General features: G+C 44.0%; 2 protein-coding genes across 2 annotated transcripts; one reads left to right on the top strand and one right to left on the bottom strand.

Annotated features, from left to right (window-relative positions):
• Positions 1-3,526: 3,526 nt before the first annotated feature.
• fgf20b (fibroblast growth factor 20b) lies at positions 3,527-5,355 on the bottom strand. The gene is made up of 3 exons (XM_084549443.1): positions 4,724-5,355; positions 4,350-4,453; positions 3,527-4,204 (listed from the first exon to the last, which is right to left on the bottom strand). The coding sequence occupies exons 1-3, from the start codon at positions 5,010-5,012 to the stop codon at positions 3,959-3,961; spliced, it is 639 nt and encodes a 212-aa protein (XP_084405569.1). The 5' UTR covers positions 5,013-5,355; the 3' UTR covers positions 3,527-3,958.
• A 297-nt stretch (positions 5,356-5,652) lies between these two features.
• Positions 5,653-25,649, top strand: micu3b (mitochondrial calcium uptake family, member 3b). The gene is made up of 15 exons (XM_084549954.1): positions 5,653-6,151; positions 8,164-8,311; positions 9,962-9,993; positions 10,105-10,183; positions 12,991-13,038; positions 13,137-13,219; positions 13,306-13,377; positions 14,455-14,496; positions 16,377-16,472; positions 16,765-16,853; positions 17,082-17,253; positions 20,801-20,909; positions 22,592-22,749; positions 23,251-23,319; positions 24,674-25,649. Exons 1-14 carry the CDS (start codon positions 5,897-5,899, stop codon positions 23,317-23,319), a joined length of 1,452 nt encoding a protein of 483 aa, XP_084406080.1. The 5' UTR covers positions 5,653-5,896; the 3' UTR covers positions 24,674-25,649.
• Positions 25,650-25,702: the final 53 nt, after the last annotated feature.

Here is a 25,702-nt window from a genome sequence, read left to right as displayed (position 1 = left end):
ACGTATTCAGCAACTCATTTTAACCGTGGTATTGTCTTCCCGTTGACGATGCATCACCTAATACACATTTTTCAACTAATAACTATATATTTCACTTATTTTCTTTAGAATTCATTGGGAGTAGACCACATTTATATGAAATTAAGTGATATGAAGACATTCAAAAACTGGTCAAATTTGCCCCAGAGGTCAAAGAGAACTAGCAGGATTGTTAATTCTTGTCTCCTGATGGTTTTGTTTAGTACTGTTATTTAACATTCAGGTCTACTGTGGTTAGGTGTGTGTATAAAGAATATAGAATTTATCATTATACGAGACACAAGTTGAGATCCGGTCTCACTAGACTGAATGTAAGTGTCTCCTGTCTCTATTTATACATGCGCTGCGTTAGATGCTACACTTGTGCAGCTGTGTTTGTTGTACCAGATTCTTCAGCTCAACCTCCTCCAGGTATACGTGTGTTCACATCCCTTTAGTTAAACAAAACACTGTCAGTCACTGACGGACGCCTTGTTAACCGGGAGAGAAAACCCAGAAATGACAGTGCCCCGGCTTCTTCTTCTTCTTCTTCTTCTTCTTCTTCTTCTTCTTCACAACAACCTAAACATGCCTGTTTTCAGCTAATGTCTCCATGGAGATGCAAACAGAGGAGCATATTTTCCACTGGAGCTGACAGCTTGTGATGTGGAGTGTCGGTAAATCAGGTATGCTGGCCTAATTGCCGCTTACGAACGGCACACCGCAAAATCCTCTTAGCTATGACACCAAAAATGATTGAGCTCATCCCGAGTACCAATGCGGGATGTGTGAAAGACCTTTTTTTTTTTTAGTCCACAAAACACAAATGATGCATGGTGGAAGGTTGAATAGATTATATTTGGGAAAACTTTCAGTGCATCTCTCTCTCTCTCTCTCTCTCTCTCTCTCTCTCTCTCTCTCTCTCTCTCTCTCTCTCTGCCCTTTTTCTCTGGTCTCAGATAAAAGCCCAAAAGTATCAAGTGGATAACGCTATACTTACACTGCCGCTGTAATCCCCGTAAACACGCATGCAGCTGATAATTTGTGCGCACGGCAATTTACTAAGGAATAAACACACAACAAAGAGCCTGAAATCAATAGTTGCGGGATTGAAATGACACAAAGCTGCAGACACCATCCCTGCGCAAACACACTCTTAGAAGTGGCCACAGCTTTAAAGCAACAGGTGAGCTTCTCGGCACCTCCCCTGTCGTCCCCAACGCAGCCCTTCTAAATATAGAAATTATGCTCTCTGATAATTGGGGGCAGACAACAAAGCCAGCCATATTTCCACCCTCCTCCTCCTCCTCCTCCTCCTCCTCCTGCTAAGTCATATCCCCAGCTGACAAACAGCAGGGCTGAGATCAGAGTGTGAGAGCTTGAGTGGTGAGGGAACACCTGCACTGTCTGACCGGACTGTGAAGATAGACGGGGAAGATCACTGACTTCCACACCTGCCCGTGGACCCATGCCATATCCACACACACACACACACACACACTTGATTTGGTTTCCTCGAGAGCCCTTTAAGGCCGCTGCTGAGGAGGCGATGAAAGTCAGGTAGCGTCCATTAAGCGTGTGAGACGGCCCTCCAGAGTGGGTGCGGATGAGGGGTTTAAGTGTTTTCAGCGAGGAGCCACAGACCACCTGGAGGAGGAGGAGGAGGAAGAGGTGGAACAAAAGCAATCTGTCCCAGGGCCAAGTAGACTCCAAAAACATTGGTTAAACAAGTGCCAAAGAGCACTTCTGGGCATCAGGTATCACAAGTCAGGATTTCCAGCGTGTTTAGAGAGATGACCTTCAAATTGTCAAAAGGATTGTCAAAAGGAGGGGGGGACGGCAGAAGGGGTTACGCTCTTAGATTCGCACAAAGTCTGCTTTTCATGGCTACACAGGTAATGGCGACAAGCCCTGCACTGAAACTTTAGTCTTGTTGGAGGCCGTGCAACAACATGAGCTACAGGGAAAAAAAAAAAAGCTGCAGGTCAAAGTCATGGACAAACTATTAAGGCTCTTTGGCTCGGAAACATGGGACAAGACAGGAATGAAGCACGCCCTGTCCATCGCTGTTTTTTTCCCCCCCGCCTGGTGACTTTTCTAAGAAGCTCAAGAAAGGCAAGCAGTGGCGGCTTTTCGTGTTGCAATAGGCCCGCGTGTGCGTTTTGCTCCACGGACAGGGGATGTCCACGCGTGCGCGGGTTTATAAGACACACACACACACCGGGATGCTGTCATTAATCGACGGCAGGAACGTGTTGATGCTCAAGGTGTGCAGGTGGGAAAGTCCCGCAGTATCACGCTGTCGACAGGATAGAGAGAGAGAGTTGGCAGCAGGGTTGATTCCCCGTATCGAGGCAGCCCCACTGCCTTACCATCACACACACACACACACACACTTACAAACACAGATCACAGACTGAGCTTTCATGCTTCAACACAGATCTGCTCCCAACCGTGGAGGAAACTGTGCACAGATATGAGATAGCAGCTTGTTAAAAATAAATCACAAATTCAGCCCCCGGTTGGAATATAGCAGAGTTTGATTATTTCTTCTCCTGAGTAATAAATAAAGGCAACATTCACAGGAATTATTTTTAACATAAATCTTTCCGGGGAAGAGAGGATGAGACCTGCCACCTTGACTGCCATTGTTCAATAAGACGCGTCAACAAGACCACAATCCTCAAACTGTCAGCAGCGGGGGTTACTTAATCTTTATCGCTCTGACCTCCGGTTTTATACGGCCGCTAAAGTTGCAAGGCTCGAACTAAAGGTCAGACTTTATTTGGCCCCAATCGCGCTTCTACGTTCGCAGCATTCGGGGGCGGCGGAGGGGGGAGGCTTTGAAGTTTTAACGCGTGCATCAGGTCTACAATCCACCTCTCGACATAATGGCGTCCATAAAGAAAGACAACACTGATCTCGTAAGCGGGTTTATATGTTTAAACTCTGAAAGGCAAAGTCAACCAGTAAAGTTTTTCAAATTAAAAGTAAAAAGGTAAAGAACATTGATTATTTCTGGAAACACAGCATCTCTGATTTTACTAGCTGGCAAAAAAAAAAAAGGAGTTTTGATCAGATTGTGAGTGATTTATTGTTTGTGTTGTCAGTCTGTTGACTTCAGGTCCCGTTGAGAAGACATGTAACAGTAGTTTGGTGTCAAATGTCAGGATTTAAGATAAATGATTCACAGTGGCCACATTGTGATAGAATACATGTCAGACGTGGGGATCGTTTTACATATTTTCGGTCATATTGTCTGAGCTTTTTCTTTTTTTTTTTCAGAATAAAGGACATAACAGTACAGTGTTTCAGTCTCTATATAGTCGATACATTTTCTAGTGGTTTCTCTATATTGCGTGATTCTAACGGTAAAAAATATATTCTCCAATAAATAAATATATAACATAAATATATGTATCTAAAAAGAATAAATAAACTTTTACACTTTTTGCTCTTTTCAAACAGGTCTAGACACAGGTAAGAAAACAAAATCTGATTTCCTTCAAAGTCCTTCTTGACAAAACCGCCGCTCTTTGACAATGCACCAAAATAAAAGCATCATCTGGTGATATTACAGGTTCACACGGACTCCACGCCAGCTGACATCTCTGTCCGGCACACAACAAACGGAGCAGATGCCCCGGGACCATTCAGCTCCGTTTCCTTTTCGTCTCCTATTCCGCGCAGGTACTTTAGGGTCGAAACAAACGACCCCCTCATGCCGAGCGTGCAGACATTCTAGCCTGTCTTCCTGGCTGCTGAGAGATGGCCCGTGCATTCCTACAAGAGGCCCCGGTGCCTTTATCCCTGCTGGTCGGGCTGCTGTCCACCAGCCTGCACCGGCCGCTTCCCCGCCTGCGTCCCTCTTCTCTCTTTCTGCTCCCTGCCTGCCAGGGCTTTAAGCAGCTATTCCTGATCTGGACCGGGCCTCCAGGTCTCAGCTGTGTCCCAGGATATCCCTGTACAGCTCTGGCACACGATCAGGGTCCACGGGTCTGGGCAAGAAGTGAGTGAATTTCTGGTACCGCCTGGATTTAGTCCCGTCTCTTGGCGTCCCATCTTTATTTAATGCCACAAAATAACGCGTCCCTTTGTCCCCGTGTTTGTAGAGGTTGGACGAGTATGTGTTGTACCAGTTCTCCTCAAACTGCTCTCTGAAGACACATTCAGCTGTGAGCTTTTCCTGGAAGCAAAGGATATGCCATAAGAGAAGTATTCATTTATAATGTAGGAATAGAAATTCTTCAAATTTAAAGCATGAAAAAAAAAAAAAAAAAACTCAGATTACAAGAATTTAGGGAACATAAATGGGTGGATATGTTACTTACAGAGCCATACAGCTCTCCTTTGTCGTTCATCCCCAGGTAGAGTCCACTGTCCACCCCTTTAATGCTTATCAATCCAACAGCAAGGCTTATGAATTCCAAAATACCTGCAGAAGAATAACACGGTTGTTCTGTTCAGATTTTGACAAAGATGAAAGAATAGCATCAAAGAAGCTCCAGAAAAATCCCAATCCAACTTTGTGAAGCAGCTTGGAGCCACAATTAATGCTTTAAATACACATAATTATACTAGAATATTTCTGTGTTTATTATTCTATCAGTTTTATTATAATTGTTGATAAACTAAATGCTTTAACCTATAGGCTATATATTCACATACATTTTTAATATAAGGTAATATCTTAAAAATAATTTACCAAAACGACTGTGGTCCTTCCTCGTCCCCTGCACTGAGCCATCCGGAAGTATTTCCAGATGAAATCCAGTCCTGCAGTATAACTGTCTCCTCCTGAGAATCCCTTTGAGGTGCGTTAAATCCGTAGCGGTGCTCCTGGAGAGCCTGTCCCCGGGCATGAGGTGTTCCCCCAGAAAGGCCGGACTGTCCCCGAGCGGGGTCAGAAAGAAATGGGACCCGACCGGCGCGACGCCGTCGATGCCGTGCAAGACGCCTCCAACTTCCCCCAGAGCAGCAGCAGAAGCAGCCATCGCGTCAAAGCTCAGCGGGTAAAGTTCAGCGAGGAGGTCCGGAGAGGGAGCGCTCTTGCGTAGTAGGCTACCTGGTTGCCACTGTCACTTACTGCATGTTTCCGTCCCCTCCTCCGTTACTTAGCACATGTCCCCGTGTTGCAAGGACACGCGGCCGCGCGGATTTCTCACCAGATCTCATCTGCCGCTTGCGCCGATTTCTCCCCTTTTCACCGCTGCGTCTTCATCAGTTGGAGGTGGGCTGCAGCTGCTGCTCAGAAAGCCCTCATGTTGCATACCTGTCCGCGGTGGTGGATGATGATGATGCCTCAGCGGTACACACTCACACACACACACGCGCAGCGCAGGGGGATTCAGTAGTAAGGGCTCAGTAAACGCTGCAGTGCAGGTAAAGGAGCTCCTGGAGGCTTTGCGCTCAAAGTGGCAGGGTTGGTGAGGCAGGTGCAAAACCACAGGACTAGTAATGGGCGGGGCTGTCACAGTTGAGACGTGCCCTGGCAGGGTTTCTTTTTTTCTTCTTCTTCTCCCAAGGAACAAAATAAGAGAGGGAGAGAGTTGATGGTGGGCCGGGGGATTAACCTGAACATTTGCATCAGTTATTATTATTATTATTATTATTTTATTAAACCTGCAAATATAAAACATCGTACTTTAAAGAAAGCGCAAGACAGACTATAGAATCCAGCGTTTATAAAAGGTTTCAACAGTTCCGTCACTCTTGAGATTTTGACGCCCTTTAATCCCAGAGTGACTTGAAATACCCACGGCACGTCTCGCGAGCTCGGAGCAGCTCGAGAGGCTCTGCCCTGCTGATTGTGTTTGTGTGCGTGTGTGTGTGTGTGTGTGTGTGTGTTATCGGTTACGACAGCTCAGTGTAAACAGCCATGGCTGCACTGCGCAGGCTTATCCCGTCATTCAGCTCCAAAACAGGGACGTTTACAGCGCGGACACAGCAAACATCCTCGAAGGCGCTGAAAGTTATCGCAGCTGGAGCCTGCGTCACCGCCACCGCGGCCGGGGCTGCTTACTACTACTATTACTACCGCTGCTCGCTCGTCGCCCGGCGTCCCGGACTGAGGAGCCACGTCGAGGCTCGGCTCATGCACCTGGCGCTGCCATCGGTCTCTGCCACCGATAAGGTACAGTGGCGGAGGGGGGGCATTTGTCAAGCAGCAGCGGGGGCTTTAGTGGCAACATTCAGCTCATTACGGTCTCATTAAAAAAAGAAAGGAGAAAAAAGTCGTGAAAAAACGTTTCATTTTTTCCCTTTTTAACAGTGACAGCCTCAAACAGAGCAGCTCCAAGAGAGAATTTCGCGTTTTCGTGACTTTACAGTAATAATTATGTCACCAGGAGGAGCTATCCGCGACCTTTGGTGCTGAAATGGCAAAATGGACAAAAGGCGTCTTTGGTCACGTGACGCACCGGCGGCCATAACTGATGGGTTTGTTTGCTTTTGTTGCACATGTGATCTAATCAGATCTTATGATGGCAGTATACAGAGGAAGAGGTGCATAATGAATGCTATTTATTTTTAATGCATTCATTATTATTATTATTATTATGTATTTACATTATTTAGGGGCTGGACAAAACACCACGACCACCTGATCACTTGTTTACGCTGCATGTGCAGTTTTTGTTCATGTCAAACTCATGGTTACTCTTAAAATGATTTTATTTTTTTATAATGATTGACTCACTGACGGGGCAAGAAGGTCCCGGGTTCGAATCCATGGACCGACTGGGCCTTTCTGTGTGGAGTTTGCATGTTCTCCCTGTGTCTGCGTGGGTTCTCTCCAGGTACTCCGGCTTCCTCCCATAGTCAAAAGATATGCTCGTTTGGTTAATTGGTGATTCTAAATTGGCCGTAGGTGTGCATGTGAGTGTTGTCTGTCTCTCTGTGTTAGCCCTGTGATAGACTGGCGACCTGTCCAGGGTGTACCCCGCCTCTTGCTCGATGACAGCTGGGATAGGCTCCAGCAGACCCCCGCGACCCTTCACAGGACAAGCGGTTACAGAAGATGAATGAATGAATAACTGTGAAATCTTCAGACATCACCATTTCTGAGAATGTCAACAAAGGCATCTTCAGATATGTTCCGTTTAAAATGATGAATAATAAATGATAAGATGGAACTGGAGGAAGTCTGTGCAGTTGAATAGTGTTCCGATAATGGATTTGTCAACCTTCACTTGCTTTTACTGTTTTTCTTTGTTTTCTATTGGTGTATTTAAAACTTTGTGCTGGTGTTTGAACTGTGGTTGAACATTGAAATTTTTAACAGCATTCGTGCACTTTTGGACGAGGCAACGCAATCGTAGGCTTCTCTTTGCAGTGTAGGAACATGCACTGAGCACCTTTCTCTATTTTGCATTTTAAGAAGCCTCAGACACGAGCAAATGTGTCACTTAAATCCGTGCCAGCCGCACTTCTAATCTCCAATAGTTGCACTACATCAGGCGTTGGTGTCATTTCTAATCTAACCCCTGCACAGTGTGCATGTTGGCCTATTACACGCCAGCACTTCTAAGTGTCTTTAGCTGAGACGTGTGTTGACAAGATTTCCACAGATCACTGGGGGATATAAACAAACATGTAAACCATGTCTGCTCTGAACGCTTCAGTCCCTGCAGAGAAAAGATTTCTTGTTTGATACGTGAAGGAGGGAGGGAGGTGGACTGGACTGGTGTAAGGAGGAATCCAGGGACACAGGAAACTGGACACTGCGGCTTGGCGGAGGGGCTGATATTTGATGAGAGGTGGGGGTGGTTAGAGGGGGTTTAATGGTTAAGCAGAGGGGGGCACACATTCCCTGGGTGTTTGCTCGGTGCCCAGTGGACCTGGCAATGTGCCACCTGACGGAGAGATCCACTCTGTCTTCACGAGTCCGGCCTTCTGATCTGGCTGGGTTTGAACAGTTGTAGGGACATTATCTGCAGCGCGGGGATGAAAAAAAAAAATAGTGCTGACATAACATGAACCCCATTAGTGAATTAAAGCAGGGGCCTCTTTGTTTTTCCATGCGAGCGAGGCTTTTTCCGTGACAAGAAAATCTTCCGTGCGTTTCACAAAAAGCATCTTTCAGACGGTATTATCACTGATAACATTCGCAATATTTCATGTGTGTGCTTCTCTGTGTGTTCCCAGACGAAGACTTACGGTCTGGACGATGGAGACGTGTACATGTCGTCCAATGAGAACAGATTTCGACTGTTCAGTTCGGTGGAGTGTGAGGGCCAGTTCTACATGACGCCGCGAAACTTCATCGAGTCCGTCACTCTGAACGAACCGAAGAGTAGGTTGACTTCCAGTACTCAGCTCAGCCTGACACCTGAACACTACACGTCCTTTAGAGGAAGAAAAGAATCATGGTTGATGTTTAGGTTTTACAGAAGTTAAACAATTTAAAAAAAAGGTATGCAAAAAAGATTTCAGAAGACATTCCCATGAAAAGTGGATTTATTAAGGGCGTTAATTTTTGGATCAAACCATTAATCATTTAATAAACAGAAAATAATAGGCCCCATGTCGACCACATAGTTCCAGGAGTGTGTGTTTTCCTGCTGACTCTTCCACATATCCAAAAAAATAGGCATGTGTGATAACTATTGTTTAGCTTCTACACCGACAAGATACACTGATCAGCCACAACATTAAAACCACTGACAGGAGAAGTAAACAACATTGACCGTCTTGTGCTGGGAAACTTTTGGACCTGGCATTCATTCGTGTGGATGTTACTTAGACATGTAGCACCCACCTAGACCAGACCAGGCACCCCCACCCCATAGCAATGACACTCCTTGATGGCAGCAGCCATCCCCAGCAGGATGCAGCCTGACACAGACACACACACAAAAACGGTTTAGGAACAACTCAGAAAAACATGGAGAACAGCACAAGGTGTTGACCTGGCCTCCAAATTCACTAGATCCCAAACTGATCAAGTATCTGTGGGATGCACATTAATGCTGTATGTCTGCAAAGCAGTCCATGACTATGACACTTAAACAGGTGACCTAAATTGTGTGAAGCATGTCAACTCCATCTACTTTTCCTGCTACCATTTGCATAAATACATGTTCGTCAAATCATTAGATAAATCTCTCCGTACTCCAGTTACTTTTAATCATGCAATGGCTTAATAACAGTTTTTTTTAAAAAAGAAAATCCCATCGCTGTTTCCTGGAACATTTTTGTTGTTGCTGAGGGCGTGTGAAGTGCCATCGGACAATAAGTCAGGGCTTGAAGTGCTTCAGTCATAACACCTGCATAAAGATAGACATCTTTACCAGCAACCCTACTTTTATGGCTCATTTATGTGGCAACAAACTTGCAGGGACCCACAGAGACCAAACAACTTAGCATGCATGCCATACATGTAATTATAAGACAATCTTCTGTTACTGCGTTGCTAATTGCGAATGTAATCGTGATGTTTTATGGTTATACTGTGGCTGGTAAAGAGATTAGTTTTTACCATTTCTGGGTTGGGTTAATGTCAATGTAAGGAGCAGTTTGAAGCAAACCAAGCTTCAAGTGCTGCCTTAAACTTAAAATGTAAATTAATTCATATGTGAGCCGTGAGATTTTCACTTTATAAAAGCGTCACATACGTGAGGACGATATATCCCCTTCCTCTGTTCAGTGGATCATTATCCCAGACACAAGACTCGGGCTTTAAAAAAGTGTCAGTGGAGGGTTATTGACACTGTTATCGATGTAATTTCTCAGGAAGGTGTTTTTACGACACGTCCGTCTTATCTTCTGCTTTATTGGCCATTGGAATGTGTTCGTGCCAATTCACAGCGCATGTTTCTGTCCGCGCAAACGCCTGCTCTCACTTTTGTTTTTCCGCGTGATGCAGAAATCATCAGCAATCACAGCAATTTTTTTTTAAAACGCACCACCCACTGACTGTTGACCTTGTTTTGTTTTTTTTTAGATAGGAGAGGATGGAAGTCACTCACTAAAAAGGTGAGTGTGTATTTACAGGATCCTCTCCTTATCTGCGTAAAACCTTAGTAATTTGTGTAGCGCCTGCAAACGTTGTGATTACTCAGGACTGATTTTCCCCTGTACCTGCAGGAATTAGACAAGATGCTGGCTGATACCCCACCTGTTTGGAAAGGATCATCCAATTTGTTTAGAAATCTTCGTGAACGAGGTAAAGAACCCGCTTGATGCTTTGCAGCCCCACACATAAATCCTTTGAATGTAAGTAATTCCCCTTTGTGCTCTTGTGTTTTTTAAGCTGTCGCATTACGGCCCTCCCATGTCTTGTTCAGAGTGTGCTCTTGTTGTCCCTAACCTAGAGCAGAGAGTGTGGGCTGTAACATGTTGTAGATTTATTCTCAGGTGACCTTTGCAGGAGGGAATGCTTCGTGGATAATATGCAGAACTTTCCACTCTTGTTTTTATTATGAAAAATAAACTATAGTTTGATGCAGAAAACCCCCTTGAAACAAAGCTCATTTTAATCCCAAGTAAATAACAGGTTTTGCAAATTTTATCTTCCACACATGCATCATAGGTTGAATAGTGTCTCCTAAACATTTGTGGAGACAGACAATGTATTCACCTGAAACACAGTACACAATATTTGCTGCCTTCAGATGGGAATCACATAGGAGGACATGTGCGCAAAATGTTTGGTGTCCATTTATAACATCGCCCATATCAGACATATTCAAAAGTGTAGAAGAAAAATCCACACAACTCAGTTACGATGTGTAAACAACCACCAGAGAATCAACCTCCACGGCCTTCACCCTTTCTGAAAACAACAGCAAACACGATTGAACTCAGAGCTTCGGGACAATGTCATGTTTTGAAGTCATGGAAACCATAAGTTCACACTAAACATGAGTCCACGTGAGACCACTACTCACTTAGAACCAGTTTAGCATTTAGAATAACCTACACATGCATGTCTTTTCACGGTAGGAGGAACCTCAGAGATGATCCAGAACCTTCTTATAGGCGGTTTAGGCTTCTGCGTCAATTTGATGCCGTAGCTACGGTGAGGTGCAGCTGGCGTAGACCTCCCCAGAAATGTAACTGCACACCGTGGCTGCAAGAGCTGTCATTAGTCTGCTTGGTAGTAGTGTGTTTCTTCTTTAGTATTTCTGGCTGCTTCTCCATCACCGCAGTTTTTCGAATTGATTGTTTTGGATCAACAAAGATGGAATCGTGCATAGGGTACCGTAAAAGAGCCTTTACTGTGAGGAAACTCTTCTAACCATCCCCTTGTAGCCTCAGAAAACAATAAATAAATCTAATAGTATTAACAGACTTATTAATTATTATCTGCTGTGGTGAAGAAGTGACCGGATGTGGCTTCAGGACTTCCCTTGAGCACAGTCTCTTCAAGCTTCTGAACAACGTTTTTTTTTTTTTTTTTTTGAGCAGGGCGTCCTGCACATGTGGAGCCCTCATGGGTGTGTTTCAAAAGAGAATCTGATTTCACTTAATGTGGGCTGCGAAGCTCTACAGCAGCCCCTCGCTTCATAGTTGCATGAAGGCAAACTTCTAGTTGTCACTGTGAGTGAAACTTTTTTTAATGTTCCCACCTGGGCCTGCACTCAGTAGGTCGGGTTGAGCCAGTGGAGCATCAGATCTCACTGTTCTGCTCTCTCCTCTGTTGCTTTAGCTAAGTGCCAATGCTGGGATTTGGGGCTTTTAATCCTGCTGTTAAACGTTGCAGCTTTGTCAGGGAAAAAAGGGCCGGATTGATCTGTGAACAAAGCGTCGCTTCAGAGAATGAGGGAGCTGTTTGAACCCAGCTATGTCGAGACATGTCCCACTGGCCACCCCCCTGATCACCACGGACATTATGAAGCCTAAGAATGGCATTGGATTACATCTCCGGGACTGCCACTCTGTATGAAGTGTTTCTGTGGAATTCTTTGTATTGTCTAACAACATCTACTTGAGCTCAGAGGCTGAGCTGCAGGGAAGAGGAGGAGGAGGAGGAGGAGGAGGAGGAGGAGGAGGAGAGGGGGGGGGGGTCCCTCCAGGAGTGAAGGTGTGTGGTATTGGTGAGACATGGCAGGAATCTTAAAAGTTTTTTCCCCTCTTCAACCCATTTAAGCTTTCAAGGCTTTGAAGGTGGAGATCTGTTGTCATTATAGGGCCGTACCTGCCAGATGGAGAGAGCTAGGTGAGACGATGGAGAAATGTTCAGATGAAGTCTGTCTAACGCAGCACTGATTCTCCTTTCAACCTCTTTGCTTACCTTTACGTCATCCTACTAGCAACACAATTCCAGCGTCCAGAGGACAACAGAGTAAAAATTGCATGTTTGTTTGCTTGCTTTTTCCCTTGAGTGTTCTTCTCTTTAGAAATATCTCCCTGCAGCAAACTCCGTACCTGAATTCTTTTCCCATAACACCCAAAGCAGTCACCCAGAACTATCTGAGCTCGATTCTCTATCTTCCAGAGCAAACAAAAGCTTGGGAATGCTTTCAGAGGCAGAAGGGAGAAGCCTCCCGAGTCGGCTGAGATGTCTCCTGACACTTACTCTTCCCTTCTCCGTGTCGCACAACAAAGGGAGCTGAAGGACGCGACACAGAGCCCGAATCGGCCGTTCTCAATCAGTGACAGATCACTTGAGAATGTATTACAGCTTGTTACCCAAACACGATCAGAAGCCGTGGGCCTTAAATTTGTTTGGGTTTGTGTCCAGATAGGTCAGCTCAGTTGTAAAGCTCGTGTTTGTGTGAGGAGGAACACCAAGCACGAAGCAAAAAGGCACCTTTTAAGATGTTATCAGCGAGCACAAGGAGATTACTAACGTCTGTGGGCGTGCCGTGTTTCTTTGAAAGGCTTATTCATCTCGGCAGCTTGACTTTGAACATCTGTAAACACCCTGAGCTAACTGGTTAATGCTATTTGACGCCGTCTTGAATGCGAAAAAGGAACATTTGGGTTTTTGTTTCTTGGCTCGACTCATTTCTTCTCTCTCTGTTCCAGGTGTCATCAGTTACACAGAGTACCTCTTCCTGCTCTGCATTTTAACAAGTCAGCATACAGTTTAATCAACTTAAACCACACTGAAATTTATCTAAACCTTAAAAGGTGTTTGCTCTGCAGATTAATTCACTTTTATTTGATTTCAGAACCACATGCAGGCTTCAGGATTGCTTTCAACATGTTTGATGCAGATGGGAATGAGATGGTGGACAAGAGAGAGTTCTTGGTGGTAGGGACATCATCTTTATTATCATTTATTACAATAAAGTGCTCAGTTATGCCGCAGTCTCCTTAACAACATATTTTCTCACTTAGCTGGAAGAGATTTTCCGTAAGAAAAAGGACAAAAAAGAAGTTACTGACGACATGCAAAGACTGGACCAGCAAGTATGAGTCTGAACTTTGAGTTTTCGCATCATTTAGCTTATTGTATGTGTGTTTTTTTAACTTGTTCTTTCACTTGTTTGACATGTTTTAGCAGAAAAGAAAACTATACTGCTTCCAACTTTGCCTGCCAGACACATGGGTCATCCAGACAAAGCTAGCATATTAGCATGTAGCAAGCTAAACCCTCGATTCTTCTCGGTGATATTTGTCAGGCACAGAAATCCTCCGCGTTAGCTGAATGCTAGCTGTTTACTGGCACGAAACAACATGCAACAAGGTGGTAATTTTAGTCTTCAGATTGTTTTATTATTGAAGTTATTGCAGATTTAAAGCTGCATTAATCAGTCATTGTTATGAACCCACAGCGAACTGAGACAAGGACATTTAACATATGGACTTAAACCTTATTTTGGTCTCATCTTTAACAGAAAAATCTGGTGTGTTCCATTTGCTTAGCACCTAAAGTTAGGAACTAAATGATAAACATAGACATAGCCAGGCCACTAACTCCTAAAGTGCCACGTATCTCCCTCAGGCAATGGTGGAAACCAAGAACCCATTAGCCAAAGTGGCAAACGCAGCTTCAAGATGTCGACCCGAATCTTAAATTTAAAGCAAGATCAAACATCGTGCGTTTGTGCTTGCAACTCTTGCAGGTAATCCCAGCGAGAGCGGCGGCTGCACAGAGGTGAATGTGGTCACGCAGGGTAAAACATGCCTGAGGCTTTCATCTCTGTAGGGTTGTCTTATGCCACATGCAGGTGGATGTAAACAGGCAGAGCTGAAGAGAGCGATAAGAGCGACTCTTTGAGGTCTTATCGCTCAAACACAACATGGAGGAGCTTATTCTGCCAGGACATACGTTAGCATCTCTGGACAGTCTTGAATTAATCTTACGCCCGTATATAACTATCAAAAAGATCATTAGGAGGGGTAGTCCAGTCTTGGAAATGTAATGATTCTTTTAACGTTGCATTTTAAGGCCTTAATGACAGGGTTAATAATATTTCCAGGTATTTTCATGTTATGAAATACTCAGTAGTGCATGCACCTTCTCTTTTTTTTGTTTCCTTTCAGAGCCTGCAGCTTTACGGTGATCACAAATCCCAGCCACACAGCGTATGTATTGCACTTATTAATTTTTTTCCTGAGCAGAAATGAACAGTCCTAATTGTTGCATGTATTTCTGGAATGTGGCCTTTCTTACCTGACCCGGCATAAACAACATACATGTGTCTCAGGGGCTTGACACCACCCATATTTATCTCTGCCAACAACCAGATAACTTCAGTCGCATTCACTGAAATTGAAACACATCACCCGTGTGTGTGTGTGTGTGTGTGTGTGTGTGTGTGTGTGTGTGTGGGTGGGTGTGTGTGTGTGTGTGTGTGTGTGTGTGTGTGTGTGGTAGTGCAGAGGGTGCAAAGCAGATGATTTATGTATTCACCTTTTGTCAGCGTTGGGCAAGAGATTCCACTTCAAAAAGCTCTTACCTGAAGACTGACAGCATTTTCGCCCAGGCCCACATGTTTTATTTTTACAGTTTCTTGAGGAGTGGTATTTGAGCTCAGGTTACCTTTTGAGATGGGTTTGACCATGAAGATGCCAGTCAGAGAGGAGAAGGAGCAGCGCTGTGAAAGAGGCTGCTGTTTGGACGCTCTCTGCCGTTAGGTGTGTCTTTTTTTGTTTGGATTCCTGCGCATACTGTAGGTAACTTTCCAGCAAAAAGTTCAGAAGTCAAATTTTTTCAATAATACGTAACAGGCTTGTGTTCACTGCTGCGGTTGGGCTTTCCCCAGCCTGTTCTAATTACAAGTGCATCGGGATCTTTTCATGGGATGAGATGGGAACGGCGTGGCGCATTAAAGAGTCGTTCCATAATTAGCTGTGGGATCACGCCGTAAATCTCCCTCTCTGGTAAAAAAAAAAAAAAAGCGACGAGGCGTTGAGGAAGAGCTGTTCTATCAGCTGTCTCTGATTCGCCCCTCAGGGCTTTGAGAGATAAAGAGAAAAAAACTGAATAAGATAAATAAATATTATGAAACAGAGCAAGCCGTACTTAAGAACACGTGTCGGCAGCAGCTGGCTCTTTCTGGTTGGTTGGTGTGTTAATGTTGCTTATAAATGAGGCGATGTCGAGACTTGAGAGGCATTGAAGAAATGATAGGTGCAGCGAGCGTTGGAGGCAGCAACATTGTTTGGTTTATAACCAGGAGTTAAAATTATAGTTTTTCTTCGTTATTTTGTGTCGGGTTTCCTGTGATCTTCTTGGCACCAATTACAAGCGAAATCTTCGGTGTAGCTGTAGCTCACAGCAGCTGGGAGAGCGCAGGGGAGTAGTGTAAACTGTAATAACCATAATGATTGGTTGATTTCAGATCAGGAGCGTGACCTCATTCAGAAAAAGACAGCACAAGAGCGTCCGGCAGACAAGCAGCAAGCAGCAAATGTGACACAGACAAAAGAGCTAAAATGTCCCAGAAAACCGACAGATGGAAGATGTTTGATAACCTGCATTTACTCAGCATCAAATGATGATATATTTGGTGGACTCATACTTACATAGTTGACCTGACATGAATCCGTCTTCGGGTCTTATGGCTTGCATGCCTTGGACATGTGTTTGCTGTGTTGGCTCATCGTCCTGCCAAGAGGCTGTATGCATCGCTGCAGAAGCAGGCTCATGTCAAGGCTGATGGGCCTCTCAGATACACTGGTGTCAGCCCCACGCAATCCTCCCATCTGTGTCTGCCATGCTGTCTCTGTGGCCTCTGAGCTCACCTGTCTGTCTGTCTGTCTGTCTGTCTGTCTGTCCTTCCTTTCCTACGCCTGTCTAATTCTCTAACGCCTTTTCCTGCTCCGTGCATCTCCGTCCTCCCTGCCTGTCACAACGTGCACCGTCGGGAGAGTTTGTTTACCCGTCTTCCCCTCCCTAATCTTGCCAACATGTGCCAGATGTATTTTGTCTTCTAACAGCTGTGCCTCGACTGCTACCACAGGTTCTTAAAAAAGACGGTCAGCATGTGGAGGCCCGAGGCATGTGGGATGTTCTCAGACGTGGCACGAGTCAAGTTCTGTTTTCTGATCTCACTGAGGTAGCCGGGCGCTCGTTCAGACGCTTCTTCACTAAATAATAACACGTCAATACACTACTGTAATGCTACTGTTATCATCCGGGAGCCGGGAAGCTCCTGCAGGTTTGTGTTAGCGAGCACAGCGGAAAGAGCATCTGCAGTGTTAGATGATGCTGTTGCGTTGCATGTGTTTGTATCGTGCAGAATTGAGAAGTGAACGGCCGCTGTTTTAACTAACATCCTCAGCATGGTTAAATAATGTTATACATTTAAAGCTACGAGGGGTCATAACAGCTTTTGTTTCTTCTCACAGCATGTGGATGAAACAACACAGACAACCCTGTTGGTGCATTTCTTTGGAAAAAAAGGCAAAGCTGAGTTGAAATTTGAAGATTTTTACAAGTGAGTCGTGAAACACTTTCATCTGCTTCATGAGTAACGGCGATGTTCTTGAGAAAAAAGTATTATCTCATGCTGTAATACGCCCATTCATCATTTTCACACCACTCTAAACTTCCAGCTAAACCCTTTGTGCTTTTATTAGTCACTTTGTTAAGTGTTCCTTTGTGTGTGCGAGCTTGTGGCGGTGGCGTTTCCTGTCAGCAGCTGCCGTCTGCCTCGTTTCTCCAGGTTCATGGACAACCTGCAGACGGAGGTGCTTGAGATAGAGTTCCTCTCCTACTCCAGGGGCATGCCCACCATCAGCGAGGAAGACTTCGCTCGGATCCTCCTTCGCTACACCAACGTAGATGACGTCAGTGGGTATTTGGAGAACGTGCGCTCCAGCATGCCGGATGAAAAGGTACAGTAACACGTCTTTTTTTAAGGATTATAAAATGCACAAAGTCTGTAAGACCTGACTATTATTATGTTGGTGTAACTGAATCTAATCCTTACCTCTAATAGTTTTCCACACCCACTTCGTGGCATACTCCACAATTAGCTTAAATGTTAATGCAGTAATAATATTTACTTGAACCCTCTATTTTTTTAAGGAATACTTCAACAGTTTTCTTTCTTTGTGAAAGAGCTAGCTTGATTCTGTCCATCGTTAAAAAATGTGCCTTCCGTCACCCCTAAATCTTACCAAGGAACATTATTTATCGTTAATAAATAAATGCAGAATTACGATTTGAGGTTTTATTAGAGTAATATTTTGTTGTTTACAGACAGTGTACTTGTACAATACTACAGTAGGGCCAACCTTTGGGGCAGAGAAGTTTAAAAAATTGCAATTCCTCAAGTGGCCCCTTGAATCTGGCTCCAAAAGAGTGAGAATCCCCATAGATCCCCATGTTAAAATGTCAAACTAAACATGTTTACAGCCTGATACTTAGTCCCTAGTGCCTGTTAATGACGACCTCTTTAATTTAAGTTACAGTTGCGCATAAATAAGGACGTGGTCGCAGTCTGCCTAGGCTTCACCTGTCTGCCTCAGGTGCCCTCATTCACTCTGTACCTCTTTGCTCTGATGTCATGGAGGGCCTGTCTCTCTTCATATACTACATGTGTCAAACATACGGCCCGTGGGCCAAATGCGGCCCGCCAGAGGGTCTAATCTGGCCCGCAGCATGAATTTGCAAGTTGTGAAAATTACAAAATACTTTTTCCTTGCATAAGTACAAAAAGATTGGGGAGGTTAGGCACCTCTGACCTGTGACCTTTTGATCCCAAAGGCGCTTCTCTGATCACTGTGTCATCCCAAAATGTACACATTCCCTGCCGAAACCCGGGATCGAACCAGGGACCTTTAGATCTTCAGTCTAACGCTCTCCCAACTGAGCTATTTCGGCACGTTGTGTAACACCTCTACGCTGAAATAGCACGGTCTGGTCTTTATTGTGCCTGTTGTCTCTGGGCAGGTAGACGAAACGTACATAAAACTATATGAAAAGGCAGATTACATTATGTACAAATGTGTGTGATAATAAATCAATACATACATTGAGTTAGTACAAGGCAATCATTGGTGCTAGAACTTCTTGACTGACTTTAGCCAATGCTTGATGCAGAGTCGCTGATGTTTTTAGGTATTAATTCCCAGCTGTCTGTCTGATCTACAGTATTTAATCATCTCTAGATGCTCTACTCCTCTCTGCACGATCCCTGCTCGGATAGGCCAAGTTTAATAGTAGAGGGTGTGAGATTATGAATCATTTCAGCATCTTCAAACTAAACATGTTTACAGCTTAATACAAAAAGTTTTTTTGGTCTATATAACCAACCTAGTCCCTGTTAATGACAGCCTCTTTAATTTAAGTTACAGCTACGCATAAATAAGGACGTGGTCGCAGTCTGCCTTGACTTCACCTGTCTGCCTCAGCCCCATTCACTTTGTACCTCTTTGCTCTGATGTCATGGAGGGCCTGTCCCTCTTCATATACCACAGGTGTCAAACATACGGCCCGCAGGCCAAATGCGGCCAGCCAGAGGGTCTAATCTGGCCCGCAGCATGAATTTGCAAGGTGTGAAAATTACAAAATAATTTTTCCTTGCACAAGTGCAACAAGACTGCAGGGGTTAGGGCACCTCTGACCCTTTGATCCCAAAGTGCTTCTTTGATCACTGTGTCATCCCAAAACATACACATTCCCTGCCGAAACCCGGGATTGAACCAGGGACCTTTAGATCTTCAGTCTAACGCTCTCCCAACTGAGCTATTTCGGCACATTGTGAAACACCCCTACGCTGAAATAGCATGGTCTAGTCTTTATTGTGCCTATTGTCTCTGGGCAGGTAAACGTACATAAAACTACATAAAATGGCAGATTACATATTCACACTGTACCTCTTTGCTCTGATGTCATGGAGGGCCTGTCCCTCTTCATATACCACAGGTATCAAACATACGGCCCGTGGGTCTAATCTGGCCTGCCAGAGGGTCTAATATGGCCCGCGGCATGAATTTTCAAGGTGTGAACATTACATAGGAGACTGCAACTTTTCAATGCAAATAACTACTTTTCCTGATTTGTCCACTGTTAGTAAGTTAGTAAGAGACATGGATAGAACACAACACTTAGACCCAGGACTAAACTACAGACAGCAATGTGCTCAATAGGCACAATAAAGACTGGACCATGCTATTTCAGCGTAGGGGTGTTTCACAATGTGCCGAAATAGCTCAGTTGGGAGAGCGTTAGACTGAAGATCTAAAGGTCCCTGGTTCGATCCCGGGTTTCGGCAGGGAATTTGTATGTTTTGGGAGGACCTGTGACATAGTGATCAGAGAAGCACCTTTGGGATCAAAAGGTCACAGTTCAGAGGTGCCTAACCCCCCAGTCTTATTGCACTTCAACAAGAAAAAATGATTTTCGGGCCAATACTTTAACAAGTACATTTAAGTCAATATTTTTGTTTACTTAAAACTGAGACACAAGACCAAACAGCAGACAGCAATGTACCCATATTGCACTTGTTTTTCTTAAGAAATGTCATTAAAGGATAGTTTATTGTTAATTTACTTCTTCTTTGCACTAAAACAAATGGAAAAAGTTTCCTACAAACACAAACTTTACGTCCCAACGTGGCCACATACGGATGCAAGTTTGAAATTGTCCACATTTATTTAATTTCATGTGAACACTGGATGATTTTACCCGTCTGTTCCTTTTGCCATCACTCTGTGAATTAGCCGTTGAGTGAAGCAGTCTCATTTTAGCTTTAATTTGTTTTTTCCTCTTGGCACGCTGACCCGCGTGAAAAGGTGCCAGCAGCTCTTCAGATGACTCGAGTAGCCTGTTGCTAGATCTCCATTGATAATCAAGTGGGTCTCATCATTACCCTAAGAGATATTTTATGACTCGCACATTGTTAAAACAGCAAAGCGTCACAGATTAGTCATTACTCCATTTGTTAGGCTGTGTGTGTTGTCTGTTCGGCTGGGCCCCCGGTGAGAGAAGGAGCTGGTAGCTGCAGGATGCTTGAGTGGACATCAATAGGCTCAGTGTTTGAGTCATCAGCAGAGCCTGAGATGTTTGGGGATTCATCACTTTTGTTTTTGTTTATTCAAGTATCGGGTTAATCTGCCTTAGAAAAGTCTGCAAAACGGCCTGACCTCTTCCCAAAAGCTACAATCCTCCCCCCGCTGCTGACAGCTCAGCGTGTCCATACTGCGCAGGGAAAATCCAGCAATGTATACTTTGTGTGTTTGGGTGTGTTATCTATCTGATGGCTTCAAGGTCCCTGGCACACTAAAGGATTCCCCACTAGATGAAAGGAAGCAGATTATGTATTGTGCGAATTTTAGCACCATCCTTCGCTGGAGTGTTGACACATGCAGTTTTCTTGCTTTATATGACTCCGGGATATCAAATTCAGAACTAAAAGCATCGTTTATCTCCTTGCAGGGAATCACCTTTGAGGAGTTCAGGTCCTTCTTCCAGTTCCTCAACAACTTGGAGGATTTTACCATCGCCATGCAAATGTACAACTTTGCCAACCGCTCCATTGGTCAAGGTAAAGTCTGTCTGGAGTCATGTGAAAGTTGCACAACACTAAACACTGAGTTTATTTTTAATGACCCCGGGGGGAGACACACAGCATGCAGTGTATGCAGAGTAATTACCTTCTCAGTTTATAAAGACGCTTATTTCATATATATATATCAAACTTCAAATTAATTTGATGATTACACAGAACCAAAGTAAATAAAAATATTCTGACTTAATTGTACTTGTGAAAGTATTTGCTTGAAAATCATTTTTGCAGCAAGACTGGGGGGTTAGGCACCTCTGACCTGTGACTCTTTGATCCCAAAGGCGCTTCTCTGATCACTGTGTCATCCCAAAACATACACATTCCCTGCCGAAACCCGGGATCGAACCAGGGACCTTCAGATCTTCAGTCTAACGCTCTCCCAACTGAGCTATTTCGGCACATTGTGAAACACCCCTACGCTGAAATAGCATGGTCTAGTCTTTATTGTGCCTATTGTCTCTGGGCAGGTAGATGAAATGTACATAAAACTACATGAAACGGCAGATTACATATTGTACAAATCCACAAGTGTGAGTTAATACATCAATACTGAGTTAGTACAAGGCAATCATTGGTGGTGGAAATTCTTAACTGACTTTAGCCAAAGCTTGATGCAGAGTCTCTGTTGTTTTTAGGTATTAATTCCCAGCTGTCTGTCTGATCTACAGTATTTAATCATCTCTAGATGCTCTACTCCTCTCTGCACAATCCCTGCTTGGATAGGCCAAGTTTAAGAGTAGAGGGTGTGAGATTATGAATCGTTTCAAGGCTTGCAGCGTTTTTTTTTTGTTAGATATGTGGTGAGCCTCTTCTGTATCATGTATGTCTGCACGGCCAAAAGTACGTGGACAAATAAACCTCCACTCCGAGAAGACTTTCCACAACATGTTGGACACCTGGCTGCTTCCATTTACCTACAAGAGCTTTAGCTGAGTCGGCCCGGGGGATGTTGGGTGACAACACCTGGCTCTTAGTTGATGTTCCAGTCCAACTCAAAGACACTAGATGGTTGAGGAGAAGAACTCTGTGCAGGCAAAGCTGAGTTATGCTGTGGCTTTAGGTTCAGTGCAGAACAATAGAGTCTAGACCTGGGTCAAATGAGCACTATGGGCACGACATGTGTCTGTATACTGTTAGTTAAAAAGAAGTGTATTTATCTGGTGATTTATGAAGTAAAGTCTTTATTGTATTGAAGGTTCGTGCAGACATCATACAGCTGTTTTCACAGCCCGAGCTGTTCTGCACATGATAAAGTTCTCGACCTTCACTGTTAAGTGGCTGGTCTTTTTGATGAAGCCCCTTTTAAATTCCAAGGTCTGGCATTCAATCAGGGACAACATATTGTAGCTGTGACTGTGTTGAACCTGCAAACATGGTGTTATACTATTGCAGTCCAGCAGCTTACTTTCTTTATCTCCCAGTTTGAACTAAAAGCCAAACGTTTCAGATTATTTAACTGCAAGAGACACAGTTTCTCATCTTTGAAGAAGTTGTAGTCCTGCAAGGGTCCTCCCCTAAAACAGTACGCTGTGTATTTGTGTCTTCTCTCATATTAGTCAAAGTAGTAATGTAATGTTAAGAAATACATGTTCGTCTTTGAGGGGACTTAATGTTTCGACAAGTGAACGACATCTGATCACCTTGGCTCTCTTCCCTCTCAGAGGAGTTCACCAGAGCGGTCTACGTGGCCACGGGCATCAAACTGACCCGCCACTTGGTCAACACTGTCTTCAAGATCTTCGATGAGGACCACGACGACAAACTCAGCCACAAGGAGTTCGTTGGCGTCATGAAGGAGCGTCTGCACCGTGGACACGGGGTGAGATAGTCGTTCTACACTCATCTGGTTTAAGACACTGAAGGTGACAGACCCGACCCACTCTCCTCCTCCTCCTCCTCCTCCTCCCTCTTCAGCCTCATTCGACCTCTCCTCGAGGGCCGGCGGTGCCTGGAAAGATAGATCTGTTTACTACTTTCTGTATCTTGTCAGTAAAGAAAACACTCAGAGCCAGACACACGGATGTGAAGATGAGCAAGGCAAACCCGACTTGATGCTGAGCTCAGATGTTTATTTGCAAAACAGCACTTTTACACTTAAGCAACTATTATCAAGAACTAGTCATGCATTTTTTTTAGTACATATCATCATGACTAAATTACACTCCTGACACTTTCTGTCACTGAATGTTGATTTGAGATTTTCGTGGCTTTATACTGCCATCTAGTGGGACATCACGAAACTAGTCTTCTCATGAAATGATAATTTGTTTTCTCTATCTTCCTCCCTCTCACTCTTTTTTTCTTTTTCTCACATTCACAGGGCGTCAGAGTGGACGAAAAGTTTGTCTCTTTCAAGTCCTGCATGAAGAAGGAGCTTTCACGCAAATAGGTGAAAGTCTTTTTCTTGCGCTGTCAGCACTTTCTTGTAAATGGGACAAGGAAGTAAATGTTCTAAAAGATGAACAAAAAAAAAAAAATACAAGAATTTCTTTTTTTTTTAAATGGTTCTCCAACGCGGTGTCGTAGCCACACTGCAGCAGTCAGTCTTTTGGGGATGTGTTTGAGGCCCACACTCTCCTCGCCTGGAGCATTGAGTTACACTGTAATATTAACGCCTGAACAACTGCCACCAGATACCAGCTTAGGGCTGCATACATGAGCAGTGAGCGGTGCGGTTTAAAGCTGTATAAATGTTTCAAAGGAAATGCACCTCTCAGGGGAGGGCTTGATAATCTACTCTAATAAAAAAAAGGGAAAAGAAAAGGCTTTATATGTGCTTTTCTTTTTTAAAATGAGATTTTTGTTGCAGAAGATATATCTATTCTATTCTTTGGCATGAAATTTAACACAGCAGTGAAAGGAAACATGGTTATTATTGAAAGCCTCGAGCAGAGTCAGGTGAGAAGATGGATACCACTCTTATATTTTTATGATATAGCATGTGATAGACTGGCCTCTCGCCCGATGAAAGCTGGGATAGGCTCCAGCCCCCCCTTGCGACCCTTCACAGGACAAGCGGTTACAGAAGATGAATGAATGAATGAATGAATGAATGAATGAACCTATAGCCAGCAGTGTGTTAGCTTAGTTTAGCAAATTTTCGTTTAGTAAAGACCTTCAACAAGGGAAGACAGCTACTTAAGACATTTGTCTCCAGTTCCTCTAAAGCTACTGAATTAATTTGCAGTTTAGTGGTGGGTTATTATGTAATCGTGTATGGTTTATTATAATTTTTGCACTTTATCATCTCAATCATTGATCAGCTAAAGAAGAAAGTTAATAAATAAAACATCAAACTGTTCCTTTCCATTAGTTGCCATACTGTTTTGGGGTTTCTATAATGATTTATCGTTTCTGTAATTTCATTTTTAAATGAAAGAAAAGAGCTGGTATCTTTGCACATTTCTGGGAGCTGTGGGTGGTTTCCATCTCCTACGGGGATCTGTATTCTTAATGTCTACAGCTGTGGTCACTGCAGCGGACCCAGATATATTTTTCTGCACATTCTTGCAGAAGTGCCGCTGCACTGAGCTGCTGCAGTTTATGTTTCTCAGCATTCTAGTTTTTCAGCGTCTGATTCCTGCCACATGATATATGAGAAATGTGGGTTAAGCTTGAGCGCAGGACGGACACAGGTTATTCATCCTAGTTTGCCTTCATAATGACAGTGCAGTTTACTGTTTGTCACATCTGCTTTGTACTGACCTTTTTCCTCTGTCTGTGTGTTTTTGTTTTCCCCCTAGGTGTAGATCCCAGTGCACGTCTTACTGACTGGATGATCTGTGCCTTCTCTTTGTGCTCTCTACCAGGACAGAAGGGTTATTGCATGCTGCATCATCTCGTTGCGCTATCTCAGAAACAGGATGTGGCACAAACAGGATGTGGCACGCTGATGCAAGTGGTCACACAAAAGTGACCCGCGGTGAATCGACAAAATCTACTTACTGCTACATTGCTCTAAATCGCACTTATGTGTTTAGTTACACGCCCATTCCATGAGGCGTTTCATTATTTATTGTTGTTATTTATTTATTTATTCGGCTTCTGTTTTTGCTGTGTGTGATTCTCCTCCTGTCCTCAGCCTGACTCTGTTTGGTGGCAGCATATTGCACGCTTACTTTGTTCTTTTGTCGCTTCTGCGGCCCCCTCCCTCCCTCCCGGCAGATCAACTTAGGACAGCACCTCCTCCTCCTCCTCCTCTAATTTCCTCCCAAAGCTCTGCAGCTGAAATCCTCCAGGGTCCTCCAGAGCCAGCAGGCCTGAGCACACTCAGTCTGTCTGTGGCTTTCCCACTCTTTAACTACAGGCAGCTAGCAGTGTTAATCATTTCCTGGCTGGTAAAGAGAAGTGCTATTAAGCCACTGGCAGGGATGACCTCTGTATAAATAAATATGCAAAATACTGAAGCCATATGTTTGTTTCTCTCTTGGGAAACTGAGCTTAAATTATCACTGGTGTGAAATGAACATTGAAATTGACCTTTAGCTTGCACTTGCTGTTTGTTACCGAGGAATTCTTGAAGACTGGTGTTTGCTTTGGGTGGAGCTGTGTAATGAACACATTTATCAGTCACATTCATTGATATTAACCAGAACTAAAGCATCTGTATTTCTAGCTGCTTTCTGTTAGGATTAGTTAGTCTACCTCATTCTATTAGATCAGGTCTGTTACACTGAGTGCACTTGCATTTATAAGGATGTGGTGCAATAAATGTAAGGTAACGTACTTGGACTCTTGGTTATTTTTCTCCTCTCTGTCTTCCTCTTTCTTTC

The sequence above is a fragment of the Chelon labrosus genome, assembly GCF_963514085.1.
Source record: "Chelon labrosus genome assembly, chromosome: 8".
NCBI classification, from domain to species: Eukaryota; Metazoa; Chordata; class Actinopteri; order Mugiliformes; family Mugilidae; genus Chelon; species Chelon labrosus.
Note: the sequence above shows the minus strand (reverse complement) of the source record. Positions and strands in the feature narration are given on the sequence as shown.